The following is a 23,757-nucleotide window of genomic DNA, read 5'->3' on the forward strand; positions in this document are numbered from 1 at the left end:
GTCGTCTATCTAACGTTACTCGTCACTGCAACCGCCAAAGCGAATTCGTCATCATCGTAGCCTATCGAATTTATTACAAACATAGGATTGTTTTATCATTTTAATTTCACACCAGATATTAGTTACCTCACACTTTAAGACCCTATCAATATTTCTGAAAAATGTCGCTTCTTTATTCTATTGTAAATTCACCTGACAGTATGATTGTAAACTTCTTTGGCATTTTGTAGCGTCTGTCGTGTGAACTTGTCTCCATCTAGTGTTTCTGTGTGGAACAGCAGTTTGATCCTTTTGACTGTAGCCACAAAGTTGGCAGCATCAAACTTTTGAACAGTCCTTTTTCCACCTCACCTTTCAAAAAAAACAAAAAACGAAGGTGAGTGAGAGATAGAGCTACACAGATTTCATACCGGAATCATTTTTGCAGGAATTTAATTAATACATTTATTCAGCAAATGACAGTAAAAAATATTTCACATAGGCTATATGCAGTTATTTTAAAGGATCAAAGAACACTGAAAAATGTATCACGGAAAAATATTAAGCAGCACAACTTTTTTCAACATTGATGATAATATGTTAAGTAGCAAATCAGCATATTAGAAAGATTTCTGAAGGATCACGCACTCTCAGTTAAGAAAGTAGAGCTGTTGTAACTGGGGCAGTACCATTTCAAAAGGTACACATCTTATTTACCCTTAATGAGTGCATATAGGTACCTTAAAGGTATCACCGTAATTTAATATACAGTATGCCTTAGTGACAGCTTTCATACCTTTTTGACACTAAAGATTATTAAGCTTTGCCATTACAAGAATACATTACACTTTAATATATATGTGTGTGTATAAACATTTATTTTAAATTGGAATAATATTTTACAATATTGCACTTTTTACTGTACTGATGAAGTAGAGGTGGCCTTGATGATTAGAGAAAAAAACAGAAACCTTACTATTAGGCATGTTTTGTTTTAGTCATTGTAATTACATCATTAAATCCACACAAAGACACACAAAAGATAGAAGTTTATTTATGCAATGTTTAGGATACAAAATTAAAATACAACTAAGGCCATTGTATTTATTTAGTGTCATCAAAATAGTACTTAAAAGGGAGCATTTGTTTTTCACCTTGGAGTCATTGTAATGTGTACATGGTTTATAATGGACTTCTAAGAACAGCAGAATAAAATAAAAATAAAAAACTCTAGGAAATATCTTAAACACTGGCTTCACTTTCACTTTAACATTAAAGAAATGTATTGTAGATGTCAGAAGTGTTATATAATAATAATGATATAAATAATAATTAACTTAGAGGCATGTTTCTAATCAAACAATGGAATGCTCATAATCCATCTGACATTAAACAATACTGATTCATGCAAGATTTTAAAATAAAAGATAAAAAAAGTACTAAGTATTATTTAAGCCCAGCTGCTAGCCAAAAACTTTACTTTGACTCATTTCATTCTTTGATTCACAAAGTTCATTTGCAGCACATTTCAGAAAGTGATCAGAAAATTCCAAATCGGTGTACGCGATTACAAGACTGGATGTAGGAATTGTAGCACAACTGTTATTAGGCAATCTTTATGATTATTATTTCAGTGGTTCATTCTAGGACATGAGCTCAGTTCTAGCTGTTGCATAGGATATGATGTGTTTCTAATGTGAATTTCACAGAAATAAGTAAATATTGAACGGCATTGCTCCCTCTTTTTAACTGATTGTTTTGAATGCACTTCTTTGAAACAGCTACATTGTAAACAAAAGCACACAGTAACCAAATTCACAAGATTTAGGGTTTAGACCCCATGCATCTGAATCAAAAACACAAAGTAGTATACATATGTTCTGCTTCTAACCTCATTCTAATTGAACTAAACACATTAAAGGAGCGTTTGCTTGAACATGAAGAAAACACTTTGCTCCCTCCCTTTAGTGGTTCAAATGATTTTATACATGTGCAAAAGAAATGAAAAGCATACAGAGGCCCTTTGTAAAGACAAATGAAAGAAGAAAAACAAGACAACGAGGGGCGGAAAGGAGAGGAGAGATGATGAAAGAGCAGCAAAATAATAGTTGGCACATTCTTTGTGATGCTGAGTGAAAGCCACAAACAAAACAAAAAACAAAAGAAGGATCAGATGAGTGAGGAAAGTGATTTTGGCCCCTGATGTGCAGTGCTGGATTGGTCTCAGGTGATCACATTGGGGCCTTTGCGTCCCGTTCTTTCGTGGATGTTGGAGATTTTCAGAGCAATGGCAATGAGAGGACCCAGCACAACCTACAATGGTCAAAAGAATGAGTGAGGAAATGCATATTAAAGAGACTGCTAGTATCATGAAAAATGTAATCCAAGGCAAACTGCATTAAGGGATAAATCTGAATCGAAACAAAATGAATTGGGTAAATCCATAAACATTAAAAATGAAAATACTCACCGTTTCAATAGTATAGCCACAAGTTGAAAAGAAAATGCATGTTAACATGACTTAATAGTCAAAGAAATACTCTATAAAGTTATATCCAATAAAAAAAATTAGCTTGAAAACATATTTAACTAAATAATTAACGTGTTTTTATAAAAGTATAAGCCTCAAATTTCTGTTTTAAAAACCAACAAAACTGGGCCCTATTCACATCTATCATTAAGTGTCTCACTGTAGCCTTGATTTTTACTTGATTTTAGAGATGAATCAAACTATTATTATTCCATAAATGCTGTCGATTGAGAACCTGAAATATTATTCTTTTCATGATCTTTAGAGCAATAATGATCATGGCAATGACATCTTTGTAATTCAGAAGCTGCTAACAAGGCATGAGGACATAAGAATGATTACAACAATAAATTCATTTCTTCACATTCAGTAGATGACATATTACTCATATACAAGCAAAACACAAAGTAACTTTTCAATAACTCATACATGAGTCCACAGTCCACTTGGGTGTGACGTCATTCCCAGCTTTTGAGTTCGATTTATTTGAATAGCTAAAGTGAAATGTTCACCTGAGTCTCTCTGTTGTGTCTCTCTGGGTCTCTCTCGTAGCTCTCGGCGTAGATACGAACAGTGGCCCCGCTTCCATCACCAGTACCACTGAGCCGGAAGATGATTCGGGACGAGTCTGTGAAGATGATCCTTAGACCCTGCAGGACAAGTGCAGTTATAGAAACACAGGTCATTTTAATGCCAACAATTCTGATTGGTTACTGAGTTGTTCCTTGAACCTACAACCTTCAGTTACCAGCCCGAAACATTAACGAGTATGCTTTACTATAATATAATTTGGGATGTTTAGCACAAATAACACTGATGTTAATAAACAACTCATTTAAAATGGAAATTTATGAAGATCTAGGCTGGTTTTACTACTTAGATTTCCCTTGTAATTCATAAAACTATCCACTAGATGTCAGGAAAAACTCTATTTTGAGCCAAACGCTATCAGAAAACTGGTCGGCGGTCAAGTGACAGTTAATATTAGATCAAATTTAGATTCGTTTATTTCATAGTTGATTAAAAATGTATTTAAAAAAAGTTTGGCTTGTACCACAAAGTTTCCCCCTTGACCACGCTTTAAAAAAAAGAGAAAAAATATCCCATATCTTATGTTGCTGACATCAAAGGCTGTTCACCAATCAAACTCAACAGAAAGCACAGTCATTTGAGAGCACCTGCCCAAATGAGGCAGATGGAAAAGACATGCACTTATTCTCAAAAATACTTTCAGGAATCATGAGCAACAACGTTTTTCACTGATAACAGTGTGTTTTATGTAGTGAATTATTAGGATTACATAACTTTTTACAAATGTACACACATTTACAATACATTTACATAAATTGATTTTTTTCTGTTTACACCCAGGTCATTTAAAAAAATGTTTTGCCTATTTATTGTGCTTATTAATTTCGCTATTCACTATTAAAAATGGATACATTTTAATTGGAATTTTATGGACAGCCAGTGTTGATGTCTAATTCAGAATCTGGGTCCCAAATCAAAACCAGAACCACTGTTATAGATGTAATAGTCTGCGTGTGTCGTGGTCTCCGACAGCTGAGGGTCTCTTCGGTGGAAAGAAGAGGACCGGGACAGCTGACACAATCCGGCACTGGGAGGAATGTCTGTTGTAATAATACACACTCAGCTGTGGAGACGCCGGCTGGATGACGGTCGGTGGGAGATCACTGACTGAACGACTGGCCGTGACCCCAAGTCACCAGTGTGAAATCACACCAAATCATGAGGCTCATAAATCAATCTGAAATGTACAGTGTCTTTTATGCTCACAAATATGCCATATATTTGATGAAAATAATGTGAGATAATATACCAATTGAAAAGAAATGCTTACTTTATTCAGGCAAAGCTGAATTTCCAGCAGCATTGCTCCAGTCGTCATATATGATGAAATCATTCTACTTTGCCGATTTGTTGCTCAAGAAACATTCACTAATATCAGTGTTGAAAATGGTTGTGCTGCTTAATATTTTTGTGTAAACCGTAATTTTTTTCAGGATTTTTTTTTTTGATGAATGGAAAGTTCAAAAGACAGAATTTTTTTAAAACAAAAGAAAGTAAGTAAATAAATACACTGTCAGTTTTGGTCAGTTTAATGTGTCTTTGTTGAATAAAAGCATTCATTTCTGACCCCACAACTTCTGAATGGTCATGTATAACAGCGATTGCCACTCGAGATGAGAAGTAAATGAGATGTTGAAACGCAAAGGGTAAAGTGTCAGGATAATGTCAAGAGGTCAAGGTTTGGCTGGTTAGCATCCAGTAACCCCCTGCTGGTGGATGCCACAACCACGTCATTTTTGTCCTGCGAGACATTTTTCTGGAGAGGGAGAAGGTGGTTTCCATAAATTCCAGATCAGAACAGATTGAGTCAGCTGGGTAAACTTCAAACACAAGGCTACGCAAGTGTTTATGTGTGTGTGTGTGTGTGTGTGAGACAGACCACTAAAGGGCTCTGCATCTTGGTACAGCAAATCCAGGCCAGATAAAGATAAACCATCCACTGAAACATCCTTCTCCCGTTACTATCAAGCACATGTGTGTCTCTGTGCTTTAGCACATCCTTCAAAAAAGGAGTGAGTGAGAGCGAGCAGCTGAATGAAAATTTCTCGGCATGAGTATATTGTTCATTTCATCCATCCCGTATATACCGTACACACATAACCAGCTTAGTGTGAATGTAGATGCCCAAACAAGGAATCCCACTCGAGTCCATATCCACAACAGTACATATGCCATACTAAATAGCGTATAATTGTAGAGCATAAAACCTTAATGCTCAACAAACCCCTTGCAGCTCTTTATACTAGCGACTAAGCTGCAAAATCTCTGACATTTCCTCATTATCTCAGATGAATAAGGTGCACTAGGGACCAATGCGCACATTTGTTTTCATCTCGAAATCACAATTATTTACATGGTTCATTTCAAATTAATTAAACACACATGTTGTTAAGATTCATTTTCTTTTGTTCGGCAGTTTAAAGCATAGTTTGGCTCTCCTCACCATAATACAGTACAATGCAATACAATATAATTTTTTTCATCTAGATGACCTTTGCCATCATTAAACGTTCACTTAAAGTTCATAAAAAATACAATAATAATTTAATAACACTGTTAAATGTAAGTCTTAAAATTAACATCCATTTTATGCTGCACATGATATAAAGTTGCTTAAATTCACTTGTATCATATATATTTTTTAGCAAGGAGGCATTAAATGTATCAAAAGTGACAGATTTATATTCCATGTAAATGCTGCTCTTTTGAACTTTCTAATAATCAAATAATCCTTTAAATAATGTATGACAGTTTTCCCCAAAATATTAAGCAGCACAACTGTTTTCAGCATTGATAATAATAAGAAATGTTTCTTGAGCTGCAAATCAGCATTTTAAAATGATTTCTGAAGGATCATGTGACACTGAAGACTGGAGTAATGATGCTGAAAATTCAGCTTTGCCATCACAGGAATATATATTATATTTAAAAATATATTAAAATAGAAAACAGATATTTGAAAGTGTAATAATATTTCAGAATATTACTGTTTTACTGTATTGCTGATCAAATAAATGTAGCCTTAATTGTTGAGCATAACATAAAAAATATCTTAACACCACACGCTGAACTCAGCATAAAACATGTTGAAAATGCACTGTTAAACTATTTAGCAACACAATATTTTGCTGTTGTGAAGCAATATAAAATAAAGAAGCATTTTCTGTCTCCTATTTGAGTGCGTGTTAATTTAGCAGAATGTCTACTCTAGTGTGACTGCAATTTGACATCTCTCATGTTCTCTCGAAGCGCTGAACTGACCTGTTTCCTGGACACACTGCCGTCCACTGGGTCAGTGTACTCAAAATTATCAGCCTTCTCCACACTGTAGATGTTATTGCCCACAGAAAACTTCTGAGTGGTAAAAGCTTTATCAGTGAGAACAGCTTCCAGATCTCTCATGAGGTAATACGCTGCCCTGCTGTCCACCCCTTCATAGTCAAACCTGTCAGATATCAAATAAATAAAACAAACACTAATTAGGTCAATGTAAATGAAAGATTACAAACATAACCTAATAGTACCTACAATGATAAATCATGGTTTCGTGACAATTTGGAGAGCTCCCAGGATTTTCACATGACATCTATAAGTAGAGCTAAATATGGTGAATATGGGAAACATGTATGGGAAAGGCAAAAGCAATCCAGACACACATTAAAGAGATTCTGCCTGCTGTACTCTATCTCATAGGAAAAGGGGTGGGGTGGTACTGTAAGTATACACAAAGAAATATTCTGAAATGTCCCAAGAGATATGAAGACTGATGATAGAAATGAAGCTTGGGAAGATCCTGTTTTGGGGTTTAGCCCACCTGCAGAAGTAGTTGCGTCCCATTTTGGCCCAGTGATCTCTCACTATTTCTTCCACCCCCTGCTTACGCACTGCCAGGATGGACAACCATATCAGAACGGACCACAGGCCGTCTTTATCTCGGATGTGGTCTGAACCTAAAAGAAAAAGATCAAATGAGTCATATTTTGATATTCGATTTACTCTATACTGCACAAACGTTTAGGGACGGTAAGATTTTTTACAAACTGTAAGATTCTCATGTTTACCAAAGGTGCATCTATTTGATCAAAAATACAGAAAAATGTTGAAATATTATTACATCTGAAAATAACTTTTCTATTTGATTATGTTGTATTTTTTGTGGTAAAGCTGAATTTTCAGCAGCCATTACCTCAGTCTTCAGTGTCACATGATCCTTCACAAATAATTTTTTAGGATTCTTTGATGAATAGAAAGTAGAAACAAAAGCATTAATTTGAAATCTTGTGTAACATTATAAATGTCTTTACTGTCACTTGTAAACAATTTAATGCATGCTCACTGAATAAAAGTGTTAAAGGGATACTCAAACTCAAAATGAAAATTTTGTCATTAATCACTTTCCCCCATGTCGTTCCAAACCCGTAAAAGCTTTGTTCGGCTTCAGAATACAATTTAAGATATTTTGGATGAAAACAGGGAGGCTTGTGACTGTCCCATAGACTGCCAAGTAACTTACACTGTCAAGGTCCAGAAAAGTATGAAAAGCATAGCATTCATCTGCCATCAGTGATTCAATGTAACGTTATGAAATGACGTGAATACTTTTTGTACGAAAAGAAAACAAAAAATAATGACGTCATTCCACAATTTGTCTCCTCTGTGTCTCTCTGCATCACCATAGCACCATTTTAGAGAATATGAGCTGAACGCAAGCAGTGTACGCTCTTCTGTGTCAGCCGCGACACAAGGATACGTTTTCTACATGTATTTACACTTTGATTTGAATGAAAACAGCACATCCGTGTGGTGCGGCTGACACAGAAGAGCGTTTCGTTGCTTGCATACACAGAGGAGACGAATTGTTGAATGAAGTCGATATTTTTGTTTTCTTCTCGTACGAAAAGTATTCTTTTACGGGTCTGGAATGACATGTGGGTAAGTGATTAATAACAAAATTTTCATTTTGGGGTGGAGTAACCCTTTAATTCTTCTTTTTAATTTTTTGTAAACATACTAGCCCCAAACATCTGCACATATTTTTGAATAATTTAAATAATAAAAGTGTCAAAAACAACCTAAAAAGCCCAGATGATTCATGTGAGATGGCTCTATATCGGGAGGAGCTAATGATAAAATGAAAGCCCTCCCTCCCCTGGTCAACTCTTCATCTGCTTGATTTATGCTCAACATCTTCTCTATGACTTTTGCTCTTTGATCTGGTTTATTTCATGTAATCATATGTCAGGAAAGCGTATCCGACAGCTGCTCTCTGTGTGTGACTAATGCCGGAGTATTGAAAAATGCTCGGGCCTACCGCATTTCACATCAGCAGCCAAAGACTGTTGTAAGCCAACATAATGTTTTATAATTAGTTTTGACCCCTAAAATAAAAAAAACACAATAAAGTTCACTTCAAAAGCAGATTTTAACATCTATCAGCTTGTCAGACTATTATCTGCTAACTATCCCTCAGCCTACAAAACAATAAGTGTGACGCAGAAGCGATCTGGTTCACAGCCAGAAGGGAAACTTGCTTAATGCCAATATTCCATAAACACACTGAATCTGTACCAGATACCAATACAAACAGATAAAACATATGATGAATGCATGCAGTATGTCTAGCAGTCGAGAATGTTTTGTGGAAAAATCGACTGACAGGAAGGGAAGAAGAAAAGTGACCCGTGACAGCACAGTAATCCTGAAGCAAAGTCAGAACATAGTGAATATTGAGCAGGCTGCTCTTTTGACACCTACAGACAATGCCTCATGTTTCACTCAAGGTCTTATTGATGGTGTAAAATCCAGAGGCTTTACAGATCGACCCTGCTACCTCACAGAGCCAAGCGTCTGTCTGCCCAGCAACATCATGCAGCGCCAGTTGCTTATTCCACATTCAGCTGCCAACCACAACACAACCATTCAATAGCCTAACATGCAGGGGTTCACCTTCATATATGGGAGTTCCTCCAACTGTACACTCTCAGGAAAAAAGTAAAAAGCAGTCGCTGGGGTGATACCCTAAGGTACATCTTTGTACCTTATTTACACTTAACTAGTACATATTTGTACCTTAAATGTACATATTAGCTCTTTAAATATATATTTTAGTATCTTAAGTGTACATATTAGTACCTTATGAAAGGGTACTGCCCCAGCAAGTTTTGTACCTTTTATATATGTAAAAACTCTGTACTTAAAATTAATAATAAAAAAATGGTAAATGTATATTATCAATGTACATTAAAATGTAACTCCTGAGACATAAAAGAGAACATTGTTAAAGAAACATCCATTTAAGTCCTAATAACTGTATGCTTATCTTGTTGATTAGATTAGGTTTTGATTGCATCAGAGGGATAGTTCACCCAAAAATTGTAATTCTGTCATTAATTACTCACCCTCATGTCGTTACAAACCCGTAAAAGCTTTGCTCGTCTTTGGAACACAATTTAAGATATTTTGGATGAAAACCGGGAGGCTTGTGACTGCCAAGTAATTTACACTGTCAAGGTCCAGAAAAGTATGAAAGACTTCATCAGAATAGTCCATCTGCCTTCAGTGGTTTAACCATGACGTTATGAAGCGACGAGAATACTTTTGTATTAAAAGAAAACAAAAATCTTCCTTTCTAAGTTTCATTGCTGCCTTTGTAGGGTTAGAGAGCTCTTCGATTTCATCAATAACATCTTGATTTGTGTTCCAAAGATTAACAAAGGTCTTACAGGTTTGGAACGACATGAGGGTGAGTAATTGATTACAGAATTTTCATTTTTCATTTTTGGGTGAACTATCCCTTTAAAAGGTTAGTTCATCCAAAAAATGAAAATTAGCCCATATTTTATTTACCCTCAAGGCATCCTAGGTGTATATGACTTTCTTCTTTCAGATGAATCCAATCAGAGTAATATTTAAAATTGACCTAGCTCTTCCAAGTTTTATAATGGCAGCGGGTGGGTGTATTTTTTATAAAGAACTATAACCACTAATTTGCCATAAATCTTTCCTTCTCACTCCTTCAACAACTTCTTCTGTGCCCCCACCCTGTGCTTTTGTGAGAAAATCAGAGGAGTAGTTGTTTGCTTTTGCCAGCAGAAACCACTCCCACTTTCTCACCATTTCAGATGATTCACTACCCTTTTATAGCAGAACACTGATAAAGAGCTACAGTTTGGACGCATGTACTAATAAAGAACTACATCTGAAAATGTCAATGAGATAAAATGTCACAATGATTCTTTAAAGGGATAGTTTACCCAAAAATGATATTTCTGTCATTTATTACTCACACTCTTGTCATTCCAAAACTGTACGTTACAACCTGTAGAACACAAATTAAGACATTTTAGATGAAATCCGGGAGCTTTCTGACCCTGCATAGACAGCAACACAAATTAAATGTTCCCAGGCTCAGAAAGGTAGTAAGGACATAATAAACGCATAACACACATAAACCTGTGTCGAATTCTGACATGGAAGAGAAGAAAATGTTGAATAAAGTTATTTTTGTTTTCTCTTTGAGCACAAAAAGTATTCTCATAGCTTCATAAAATTAAGGTTGAAACACTAGTCTCACATGGATTATTTTAACGATGTCCTTACTACCTTTCTGGCCGATTGTGGTAGTTGCGCTGCTGTCAATGCAGAGTCAGAAAGCTCTCGGATTTCATCAAAAATATCTTAATTTGTGTTCCAAAGATATACGAAGGTCTTACAGGTTTGGAACAACAAGAGGGTGAGTAATAAATGACAGAAATCAAATTTTTGGGTGAACTATCCCTTTAAGAATGCTTTCTTTTGTGTTTGAAAGAAAAAATAACATCATTTGAGTTTGGCACAATATACGGACAATAATGTAAATAAAATACATTTTGACAGAAGATTCATGATGACTGGTCAACTTCAAACGCTCAAGTAAGGCTTTTATGTGCTTTAAGAGGATTCTGATGACACCCACCTGTTCCAAAGCTCTCCTCTCCACAGAAAGAACACCTCCCAGAATCCATCAGGCTGCCAAAGAATCTCCAGCCTGTGGGAGTTTCATAAAGCGCCACCTTCATAGCCTTAGCAACCCTGTAAACAAACAGGATGCATGAGTATTCCAGTGCAATCCAACTCAAGAGTCTATTTAGATGAGATGAAAGCTGAAAAGAAAGATAACATCTCATTGACTAATAGCATCACCCCTTTGGAGTATGGTTAAAATAGTGTTACTAGCTGCATGTCACTGCAATGTAAAAAGAATAAATGTTTTATAGGTACCTTCAGTAGCAATTAATATAATAGAATATAACATAACATAACATAACATAACATAACATAACATAACATAACATAACATAATATAATATAATGCAATAAAAATTGATTTCTCATGCTGAAATCATAAACAGACTACAGGCAGATGGATGTGGTATTAGTTTCTAAAAATTACTACTCCATGTCTATATCTAAATACAAGACTATATGATAAACAGCAACAAAGGACATAATGTGAAAGAAGACAGATGTTGAGGTAATAATCATTTTCTGTACTCCAGTCAAATAAATTACCATGCAGTTTTCTACACACTCATTGGTATTACATTTCAGTATCTGTCTTTCTCACTGATTCATAAATTAAACTGCATATTTTGTCTTCTTAATCCAGTGTCTTTATAAGGCAAAAAGCAGAAAGAAACCATGCTGACATTTTGGCTGACATTTATTTTGAGATTCAGCCATGTGCCTGTAGGAACAAACAGCACTTTAATCATCGGTGTGTAGTCTACACCCTGTTTAACTTCCTTATACTGTCAAACTCCTTCGAGCTGTCACAGAAACAGGCCTACTCTTAGCAAATACTGTCATACAACATTACTGTTTAGACAGTAAGTTTTGTATTCGGGAATTGTAATCATTCATGACTATGAAAATGAAAGATACTCAGTGTCAAAATTAAAGCCAACGAGAAAACAAGTGGAGGCACTCAATTAAAAGTCTCCTCTTATGTTTGTTGTTCTTGGATAGTTGGCTAGATTCATAACTATTTTCAGACATTGCAGTCTGGCATTATGGGTAATGAGTTGCTGAGATCCCATCAGATGACGGGATAGATGAGAGGGAACCGATGTAAATGAGAAGAGTAAAGATGCAGCTGTTTACTCATGGGTGGAATTACTAAATATGGGAAAACAAGTGTTGTTAACCCAAGGGACAAGGAGCAGAATGGAAAGCCTGGCATACGGACAACACACTGGATTCTTTGACCCCTTGACTTGTTTTCAATGATTTATTCTCATATTTGTGGCCAACACAAGCAGTTCTATCTCTAATCCAGCATCTGAAATATTTTGCATGCATATTTTTTCATGTGGGTGTTACTGGATTTTAACAAACAATTCTATCTAGAAAAGACTTTACAAAGCATTTGGAAAATAATGTGTTCAGCTGGGTCTTAAAGTCGGCAGCTCTCCCTAACTTCAGTCTGGGAATAAACCCAGTAATCAACAGGCAGAATGTTAGCATCAGCTGACACTCTCATTAAGCTGGTACCCCAATTGTACTAAAATGATTTCCATTTGCATTCCTTGCTCCAAGGTATAATAAAATACTTTTAAAAGTGAACCTTTGAATACCAACAGTGCTTGAAATTGATTCATTACAATATAAACAAATAGTTTAAGGACTTGGCTACCTTATAAAGTCTGATCTAGTGAGTGGCAGACGACCAATATTAAATACAAAAATACAAACAAATAATCAGCTTTGTATGCATTCATGCAGCATAAACTGTTTTTAATCTAAATTGGATTGTATAGTTTTGAAGTTTGAAGCTTAATCTGAATGGTTGTGACTACAGTATACAGTAAATTACAGTATATTACATAAAACACCTGTACTAAGCAAAAACAGCAGACCGGCTGAATAAGATGCGGATTCACTCTCTGAAAGCAGTTGGAGCTTATGGAACATGCAATATAATGTTTACTTGGTTACCGCTGTACACAAAGCAGCGCTATGTGAAAACAGCTTTAATACACATTATACAGAGATGAGGTGAAAAGAAAACACCATCTAAACTATTCTAAAGACAGTCAGTTCCCCTTAGAGATACATTCATATAAACTCCCTCCTATCGCGATTCATTTAACATCTCAACCGGTTTGAATCGTCACATATTTGTATTGATTTTCAACCGGCTTGGGGTGCATTGTTACATCCCTATTCATTTTTCAAATGATTCAGTTCAGTAAATGATTCAGTTACTTGCTCCTAAAAACAGTCGCTTCCTTCATTCCTGAATAATAAAGTGTTTTTGAACAAATTAGGTCAATGAATGATTCAATGACTCTTAATGTCACTTATTACATTGCAAAATGAATTAGAGTTGTTGAACAAATCAGTTCAGTGAATGACTCAATTAAAAACTCATAACCTTCTTGGTGAAACAGTGTAACCTGCAGAAAGAGTTACTTTAAAATCTCACCACTAATTCACAAAAAGTTCCAGAATGTAATATAAAGATGCATGCCATTTCTAGGAATCATTAAATTAGATGAGTTTAAAATACGGTTACACTAAACACACTAGGACTGCGGTTACAGTTAGACTGGATTGTCCTGTGTATAATCTCCCAATATTTCATCAGTTCATTCTCAGCATGGTCACATTCTCTCTTCCCCTTCCCACATGTAGGGAGCACGGCAGATGTTTCCTTTCCATTCTTAAACCCCTAAACACACTAATATGCACACATACAGTACACAGACACAGAGCTACTCCCTTAAACACAGCTCAGCAAACAAACAACAGACCTACAGCACACATATTCTCTAGTAGATTATCTGCACTGCCACTTAACAAACACACAATCCTGAGAGGTCCATAGTATAAACACACAGCCACAGCCTAGAGCTCACTCGCCGCCTAAAAAGGTTTACAGCAGAGACGCCTCGCTCCAACAACTCACACCCAAAGCTAGCTGGACAGAATGATACAGATTCATGAACAGAGACACTTAAGGGTTCTCTATCACCAGCTCCAAAACTATAAGATCTGACTTTTAAAGAATCGCAATACAAGAATGTTTTGATTACAGTTGATTTCAACAGATAATGAAACGGGATCAGTTCCTCTTCTGATTTGAATTGAATTACAATTTATGATGTGAACGATTTAAAAGTAAGTGTATCCTCATAAACAGCTGTGCAGATATTTATATATTTAATATTTTATAATAATTTATATACTGTTATAAAAAAAACCTCTCAAAAAGCAATACATTCATAAACATCTTTGCTGGAGAATAATATGGTGATGGCATACTGTACATGGCAAAACAGTATTGTTTTGTAATTTTTTATTCATTCTTTATAATTATATATCACGTTTCTACAATGTCATCCAAAACTGAAAACTTTGCTTTTGCATGATGCTACATCCATCAAATTTCATATAAAGGTGAATAAATGTGAAACTTTAACTTTATTTTCTTTTTATTGAGTCAAAACGTCAGTTTGTGACCACTCCATTATTGGTCAGAAGTCTTTTTTGGTACACAAATTTACAGGTCACAATACACCAAATTTTAATCTTTAGTAAAGTAACAAATGCAAAAATGATCCTGCCATTTCCATGCTGCTACATTCACATGTGTACAAATGGAAGTGAATGGAACGAGAAGCCTAGTGTGGCCACACCTTTAGCCTGGAAGGCAACAGCTCAGATTTGAAGGGTGACTTCAGTGTAAGGGAGAATGTGAAAGAGAACAATCTAGAGAACAATCTGTTTCTAGGCTGGGAGGACCCATACTTAACTATCATTTACAGAATGGAAAACATGACACTCTGCTTAGCTATTCTATGTAAGGTATAACTTCAGGCCAAGCACAGAGTTAATTTCTCTTTCTTTATCTTAGCCACACCAGTAGTTAAATTCTCCTTTACTCTGTGTTTATGACATTGAATCAACCTTGCAAAGCCTCTAGGAAGTGAATAATGAGTCACAGAACAAAAACAATATTGATGGGAGGAAATCTAGGTTAATTCTGGTGTTATGACACAATAAGCACTTTCTGACACTTTTTAATGTCTGATTGGGCAGTGCTAAATAACATCACTTCCTGTTTGAATATCAGCTTTGTAGGGACAGTGCACCCACTATCACTACAATGCCTTATAAACCTGTATGATTTTTATTTTCACTCTGAAACTAACCAAAATAACCTATTTTGAGAAATGTCTCAATGTTTCATTTGTCCCTACAATGGAAGTCAGTGGTAACTGAATTGTTTACAAACGTTTGTGCATAGAGGAGAACTGGGACAGTGAAGAATTCAGTGTTGTCTGTTTTTTTGGCTGCCTCATTTAAGTGTATAACTGTGTGAATTAATTTACAAAGTTATTTTGTATAGGCAAATCTCTGACAGAACTTTGTAGGCTGATATCAAACAGCACTGTATTCAGACAGGTTTTTTTGAACACTCCCTGTTCCCCATTGGTCAGCATAACAGGCAGCCCCTCCCTCAACTGATACCATTGGTTGAGCTGTTGCTGTGTCAGACTATGCAATGTTTTGAGCACCACATATCCACACAAAATAGGCTCCAAATTGAATGGGATAGGGAAAAGTATTAACACCTCCAAAAATTACACTTTACATTTAACAAATGTCTTCTGATTGCACAAAATCACAATTTATTTCTCATAGCACAAGATCCTGTCTCAAAGCAGGCAGGTCTTTAGCATGAGGCACCCTGAAAGTTATTTTTAGTGGGGTGAATGGTGTCTCCAGGAGCGCATGGTTGAGCTAACACTGTTATTCTTAGGGAGTGAGTCTCCATGCTGTAACCTCTGGCCCCATCTCTAATACTTTTACCGCTCAGTGTCTTGCACCAGACAGAACAAGAAACAGAAAACTAATTGTGATAGAGTGGAAGGATCCTGATGGATGATTTCCTCCCTGATCATCAGCTTATGAATTTTGAGAGCTGACTGACCTTTATTTAAACAGCTCTGGACTCTTACAGTATGGTAAAGGAAAATGTCACTGACTCTCAATGTGACAGTCATAAAAGAAACTGTTGCACGCCATGTGAAAACATCTGAAGTTGAACCAGCAAGTGTACTTGGCAGTGGGCTGAATAAAAGTGCCAAGCAAATAATCTGTAATTAATATTCATGTACATAATTCATATTTATGATTGTGCAGAACAGACAAACCGAATTTAAAGTTAAAGGGGTCATATGATGCAATTTATATTTTTCCATTCTCTTTGGAGTGTAACAAGCTCTTGGTGCATGAAGAAGATCTGTAAAGTTGCAAAGACTAAAGTCTCGAATCCAAAGAGATATTCTTTATCAAAGTTAAGACTCTACCATGCCCCCTAAAACAGCTGATTCAAACACGTCCCCACATGTCTATGTGACAATGTGGAAATATTTGCATAATGCTGCCCAAATGTTCACGCAAAGAAAGAAGGCGTGGTTTCAGTAACAGTAAGTGTTGAAGCAGTCATGTCAGGGAGATGCTGTGTGTATCTAGGAGAAAGCAAAAGCACTTTATTTGGTCTTCTGAAAGTAGATTCATTTAGGATCTTTAAGATTACTTACAACAGAACAGCAACGCATTTTATGGACGAGTGTTTCGTGAACCTAGGAGAGGAGGTAATTCTGACTTTGCTACGACGCTTCTGAATCAGCTACTGTCAGTATGTTTTGTTATTATTTTAAGTATTTGCTATTGAATGTTCAAATGCGGATTTTTGCACATCAAGTGTTTGTGTGTGTATGTGTGCGTGTGTGTGAGAGAGAGACAGGGTCACATAGTGGAGTCAGTTGTCTTAACCTCCGTGGCTTGTGTACTGCAAACACATACGAGCTTTATCACTGTGTCTGTCATGTGACTCTGTTCAACTTTCGGGCTTGAACTGATGGTAAAACTAAGGATATTATTACAGAAAGGAGCGTTACATTTCCGACGAGTCCTTGCGGTGTTCAGCCAATCATAATGCACTGGGTCAGTTGGCCAATCAGAGCAGACTGCGTTTGTCAGAAGGAGGGACTTTGTAGAGGTGGGGAATAGAGTACCCACAATAATGTACAGTGTTTAAACAATAATGTGTTGTTTTAACATTAAAGCATGTCAACATATTCTGTTACACCAAATACACAAAATAATGATCTTTAAAAAAGCATCATATGACCCCTTTAACAGTTAGTGCTCAACTGTCAATCTGCGGGAGGCTAGTAGTATGTTTTTATAAGACAGAGCGGTTTGAGTAATTTTTAGTGATGACTTGTTAATTTTCAGCAAGGCCTGCAGCATGTCTGTGAATAATGGCATTTCAGCGCTATCATCTGAGAGCATGGTACACACTAGCTGTCACTGGGGGCAGTAACCTAAGGTACAAAAGTTAAAAGGCACATCTTTGTGCCTTATTTATTCCTAAATGGAACCTATTAGAACTTTAAAAGTATAGATATTACAGGTAACACCTATATTTTTCTTTGAATGTTCTTTAGATAAAAATAGGTTTGTTTTTAACAGTTAGATTAGCAAGTGTTACTTACCTGTCAATGGCTGTGCTGGTTGGCATACTGCGGGCAAAACCTCGGATTCCTCTCTGACTGAAGTAAGGGATGCAGGAGAGGTTTGCAGCCATCACTGCCAGTGAATCTGACGGGCTCACAAAGAATCCATTCTCACCCATAATCATGTAACGATCCTATACATTAGACAAACATATCCAAGATTACACAACAGTTAGTTCCTGTCATTTAATCTGATTAAACAAGCAAGATATCATATTTGATCTAAGTTACTTGCTAATTGATCTTTTACATAAAATAACCAGCTGCTGCATCTTTTGAAAATGATGAAGAATATAATTTCCACTATAACACTACTGTTTAAAAGTTTTTCTTTATTGAGCAAGGATGCATTAAATGACCAAAAGCTACAGTAAACATTTATATTATTACAAAATAATAATAATTATTATTATTAAAAAGATGCTGTTTTCTTGAATTTTCTATTCATCAAAGAAGTGAAAAAATCCACAAACATATTAAGAAATACAACTGTTCTCAAAAGTGATGATAAATGTTTCTTGAGCAGCAAATGAGCATAATAAAATAATTTCTGAAGGATCATGTGACACTTAAGACTGGCTGCTGATAATTCAGCTTTCCCAAAACAGGAAATAAATGACATTTTAAAATATATTAAAATAGAAAACGTAGAAAATACAAAATAGAAAATATAAAAGTCTTTATTTTTGGCATAAATGCAGTCTTGATGATCAAAAGATGTCTTTCTAAAAAATTTAAAAAAAATCTTACCTACCCTAAACTTTTGATTGTTAATGTAAGAGTATGTGCTTCCTGTTCCTCACTTATTTGCAGTATTAAGAAATAGAGATAACTAAAAATAAATTAAAACAGAATGAAAAACTGATAAATAATAATTAAGAACTGGAATCAAAACAAGACTCTGACAAAGAAGCTGTAAATAATTCAGCAATAATTTTGTTTAACAGCCCTGATTCTTATGCCTTATGTCTGAATATTATTCTTATGAAGTCTTTACAGTGTTTGTGTAATTTGTAAATGTTTATAAGACGATAAGAGACAAGCACCCCGTCTGCATCAAAAGCAGCCCCAAAGCCAAACTCTCCCCCCTTCATTGAGTCCACCAGAAGTGCAGCGAATGCAGGGTTAGGGTTGGGTTGTTGGCCTCCAAAGTCCTCCAGAGGGACACAGTTAACAGCAGAATTAGCCGGAGCCCCGAGCTCATCACATAAGATTCTTCTGACATATGGTCCCATAACTGAAACAGATGACGTAAAGATGGGACTCTACAAACAGATATAAATCTGCATACAAGCATTTGCAACTGTTTACAGGAGTTAACCTCCATTCATGGCATCTATTCGGATCTTCAGCTGTTTTGGACCTGTCAGCAAGCTCTTGATGGCACCAAAGTCAAAAATTCCCCGCAGCATGTTTAGATAGATCTCGATTGAATCCACAATCTCAACTGGAAAAAAAACAGAAGGAACATTTTTAAGCTCAGCACATGGGTGTGAAGTATAGTTTGTGGCAATAACATGAGAATAAGTTAATACGCCTCACCTCTGAAGGGCTTAAACTTGTTCTCCAAGTCAAAGTCATGGCGGCCAAGACGGGACAGGTCGATGTGGAGGTCAAGGCAGATAGCGTATTCCTCTAGTGTGCGACTCACCTGATGGATCCTCTCCATCACTGTGTCTGGGGATGGTCCTGGAACAGGAAACAGAAACATCTCAAATATTAAAAAAGGCCCAATGACAATAAGATGGATCTAAGAATACTGCATCTGTCAATCAGAAATATAAATAGGTTTTTAAAGATTTGTAGCTGTATGTGTTGTCAGGATCCAAAATAAACTAAATTATTGCTCTGACACAAGAACATGATGCTAAAATTAAAAAAAAATCAGTCAAAGATTTGAGACCAGTATATATCTATTTTATACTGCATTGGTATGTTTTGTGATGTTTTTCACTAATACGCAATAAAAAATTTAAACTGAAAGCAAAATTACATTTAAGGTAAGCAATATATTTCAGGTAAATTTAGTTAAATAGATTAAAATGTCCATAGAAGATATTTTTACTGTGAGATTCGAGATGTACAATACTGTTCCACTTGGGTTTCATGGGGTGAATACTTTTTCATGACATCTTACACAAAGTTAATGTTAACACAGTGATTCCTTTAAAGGCGGATATTACACAAAACATACTGAAATCAGAATGTCATCTTCATCATTCTGAAAGAGCATGCATACAGTGTGTCCTATGCGCTTTAATATTCTCACCTCCATTAGCGACATTAAATTTGATCCCAAAGTCTCCCCCTGGGCCTCCTGGACTGTGGCTTGCAGTGAGGATGATTCCACCAATGGCTTTTATCTTCCTGATGATGCAGGAGACCGCTGGGGTGGAAAGGATCCCATTGTGTCCAATTACCAGACGTCCAATCTGAAATCAAGTTTTGGTTTTATTGATGTGCAGTCAATGGAGTCAAGTGTTGTTTTCGACTCCACCGACTTACACTGGATGAACAAAAACATAAAACTTTCTTTCAAATATTTTATTTTGTGCTTCACAAAAGAAATGAAACAATACAGGTTTGAAACGACAAGTGTAAAAGTGCACTTCTATACTTAAGATCCCGAACAGGCCCTTTGCTTCCAGACCTTCACCTGTCATGCGAGTGTTATCATTAAATTATACGGTGGCCTTTAAACCTGCCACCTTTCAGAGGCATCAGTCATGGCTACTGCTGCATAGCAGATCAACAGCTACATCTGTCTGGAAGCTCATTCCTGTAGGAGCAACAAGCTGACTCAGGGACGAAACTAAACCGCAACGCACAATCGCACACTTACAATTTCTAAGTACTCAAATGAGTCTTGACATACAATCCCCTCTGTCATAAATCGCAACCTCCTTTATCAAGCGTCCAGATTATTGACAGATACTTTCTTTCTAGCTCACAAGACAGCAGCCCAGACATCTCAGAAACTTTGTGACTCATTAAACTTTACAAGATCACCCACTTTCTATAAATAGTGAGTTATTTGGCATCTCTCACCCAAGCATTTAAAATGATGTACAAGTGCACTGACCCTAGGCTTTTTTGGGGGGAATAATATGCCAATTAAATAATTTGCTTAGCCAGTTGTTTTTGCTTGCATCTCTGATGAGTGTGAACTGTATTCCCAGCACTCTTTGAGCAGCTTATCCATATAAGGTTCTGCTTTTGGATACACAGCCTCAGTATATCATGCCTCTGAGAGCTACCGAGTTTGTATGGAAGAACGGCACTGATACAAATTACTAGAATTAAGGATGGAAGGCAGGGTTGACTGTATTTTATAATATGAATGGAATCAAAAAAAAAATCAAAGCATCACAAACAATGACTTGGTTTCATGCTCAGACTGAAGCAAACATCATATCTTCATTAGAGGCATAAAAACACACTAGAAATGTTGATGAACAGAGATTTGGCTCGTAGCCATATGTTCTGGGTTTCCCCAAAGCACATGAACATGAGAGGTCAAACCAAGGGAAGCAGCAGCGCTCCAGGAAGAGTGTGCAGGGGAGGGATGGCACAACAGATAAGATGTGATTTGGCCAGGCCAGTACAGAGATTTGGCTCTAAAACTTTCTCTCATTACATGCACAGTTTGTGGCCTCTCAGGTTTTTCAACAAAATGCTCAGCCCTTTTCGATATCAAAATCCAGATACCCTTGAATAAAAACAGATACGACCATTTATACTATAAATCCATGTCATGTTATTTTAAATCATTAAACTACCCATGACGACCAGATACACGACAAATCATGCCAAAAATCTTGTGTTTTTTCAAAGACAGGTGAAATGGTAAAAATAATGAAAATGATCAAATAGATTAAGAAAACTATTAAGAATGAATACAACAGTAGGTAGGTAAATAAAAGAATAATAAAAAATATATTTTGTATTACATAAATCAGAAAATCTAGCAAATTTTTAGGAAATTATAAATAAACAAACAAATAAATAATAATGCATTTTTGATTATATCCCAGGAAATTTATTATATTTCTTAGGAAATTATAAGTAAATAAATATAGATTTTTTTGTTTTGTTTGTTTTACAGATTAGAAAATCTATAACATTTATTAGCAAGTACTTAAGTAAATAATACATTTAAAGACCTTCATTTATCTCACTGGTATGTTATATTTTAATGATTTAGATCAGAAAACTTAATAATGTATCAGAAAATGTTATTTGAATACTTAATAGATTAGTGAACTAGAAGGGCATGCCTGAGAGTTTTGTTTTTGAAGTATTGACACATCTTACCCCGTTGGCAGCTGCCATTTGAACGATGACTTCAGTTGCAGTCCGGCTGAAGTATCTTCCGTCGCTGCCCACCACCATAGTGCATCCCTGACGGTCCCTCAAGTCGATGGAAGACAGCAAACTTTGGATATAATTTTGCAGATAGTTCTTTTTACTTTCGAAAACCGCGGTCTTCTTTCGCAGCCCATTCGTCCCTGGTCTCTGGTCATCGAAGGGGGTGGTTTGGATAGTCAAAATGGGTATGGGGGCAGTTTCCATGACTTTCTGAAACTCTTCGGGATGTTAAAATAAATAGTTTGTTGATAGCTGAAAGCGGTGAGATACAGTGTTCAAAATATCGTCAAAAGCAGAGCCCGTTCACGGAGGCAGCGAGCAGGGTGCGCCACAGCGCAGTGCGCTTCAGTCCAAGGGGATTATTTGAGACGAGTCCCACCCGTGACGCTTCTTTGGAAATCTAGTGTACGACAGCTGTCTTCTCATCGCACCAGGACGAACTGTGAACTAGGGCCGCAAAGACAGAATAAATGGGTGTTAAACGCAAAGAAATATTCCAAGATGAGGTCTTGTGCGCACCGACACTCTTCTCCCGAAATGTCACGCGTACGTTTGCTCGCCAAAAGACAGGGAGGGGAGAAAACTCTATATAATGAGCTAACACACTGGCCAAAAATAGCCCATGATGTGGGGGAATAGTGACAGTGTGCCGCTGTGTAATCGAACACCTCTTCTGTCCGTGGCCCACAAACAGAAATGTCATAGCATCCATATAATTCAGCAACATTAAGAAAGACAATTAGGAATGCCAAATTTCCAATGCTAAAACAGAAAAGGGAGACCGAGGCTGATTGGCACAATTAACAGTAACTATGGGTTTGAGTCACTTAAATGTGTCAATTATACAAAAGTCAAGTTAAACACGTGTTCTGTAGAAGTGGATTTATGTGGGTTTCAGTCTTCTAATTCAAAACCAGTTTATATTACAATGGTTTTGTGAATTATGTTATTTAAACTAAACTCTGTATCATATTTTGTAAACTCTTGAGTAAACAAGTGAACACAATAAAACCACAGATATCACTTCAAACAACAGTCAGCTGTGTTATTAGATTTTAACTGAAAGGTTGAACTGTCTTCTAAGGACAAATAAATTTTTCATAAATGTCTGGTAGAGGCAAGGTTACATACTTTTTTTAATTTAAGTAGTCTTCATCTTTTTGATGGCCAATGGTTTGATGTCTATGGCTGTAGCTATTACTTTTTACATGATTTTTACATGATACATGATGTAGCCTATCCACAATCACTTTCAAAAATAACCTATCCTCAAAAAAAAAAAATATATATATATGTATATATATGGAGTGAAAAGTGTAACAATTAAACCATATTTGTTTTCGCCGTAGATGGATTATTTGACTTAAACTGAAGTCAAGTAAATCAGTCAAATTTACCAAGCAAGCACGTGCGTAATGCATCGAGTGCGACTGATTTCACGAGCTTCAGTCTCCATCTAGTGGACATAAAAGAATAGAAAATGTCTTGCATGCAGTGATGGTGGGAATCTATTCTGCATGCAACACGCTGTTACCAGCATTCTAGTTTTGAAACGTTGTATTAAACGCGCAATATAAAACAGATATGTAATATTTTAACATTTGGTAAAGGGCTTTAACTTTAAAACTTTTTAGTGAGAGGGCGAGAATGCAATCTAAAGTCAATTAAAAGTGCCCTACCTCTTTTTATACAAGTAGCCTACTTTAAAGTAAAAAATAC

General features: G+C 36.1%; 1 protein-coding gene across 2 annotated transcripts; it reads right to left on the reverse strand.

The window, feature by feature from the left end:
- Nucleotides 1–1,010: 1,010 nt before the first annotated feature.
- On the reverse strand, nt 1,011–22,648 carry LOC132097647 (phosphoglucomutase-like protein 5). Of its 2 annotated transcripts, XM_059503503.1 has the most exons (12): nt 22,558–22,648; nt 21,985–22,478; nt 19,940–20,102; nt 19,213–19,359; nt 18,992–19,117; nt 18,717–18,907; nt 17,650–17,804; nt 11,055–11,170; nt 6,915–7,050; nt 6,362–6,545; nt 3,022–3,159; nt 1,011–2,292 (listed from the first exon to the last, which is right to left on the reverse strand). In XM_059503503.1, exons 2-12 carry the CDS (start codon nt 22,240–22,242, stop codon nt 2,203–2,205), a joined length of 1,704 nt encoding a protein of 567 aa, XP_059359486.1. In that variant the 5' UTR covers nt 22,243–22,478; nt 22,558–22,648; the 3' UTR covers nt 1,011–2,202. The 2 variants fall into 2 exon arrangements, with proteins under 2 accessions (XP_059359486.1, XP_059359485.1); XM_059503502.1 differs by having other exon boundaries at nt 21,985–22,606.
- Between the last annotated feature and the right edge of the window lie 1,109 nt (nt 22,649–23,757).

This window comes from Carassius carassius, chromosome 21 (assembly GCF_963082965.1).
Source record: "Carassius carassius chromosome 21, fCarCar2.1, whole genome shotgun sequence".
NCBI classification, from domain to species: domain Eukaryota; kingdom Metazoa; phylum Chordata; class Actinopteri; order Cypriniformes; family Cyprinidae; genus Carassius; species Carassius carassius.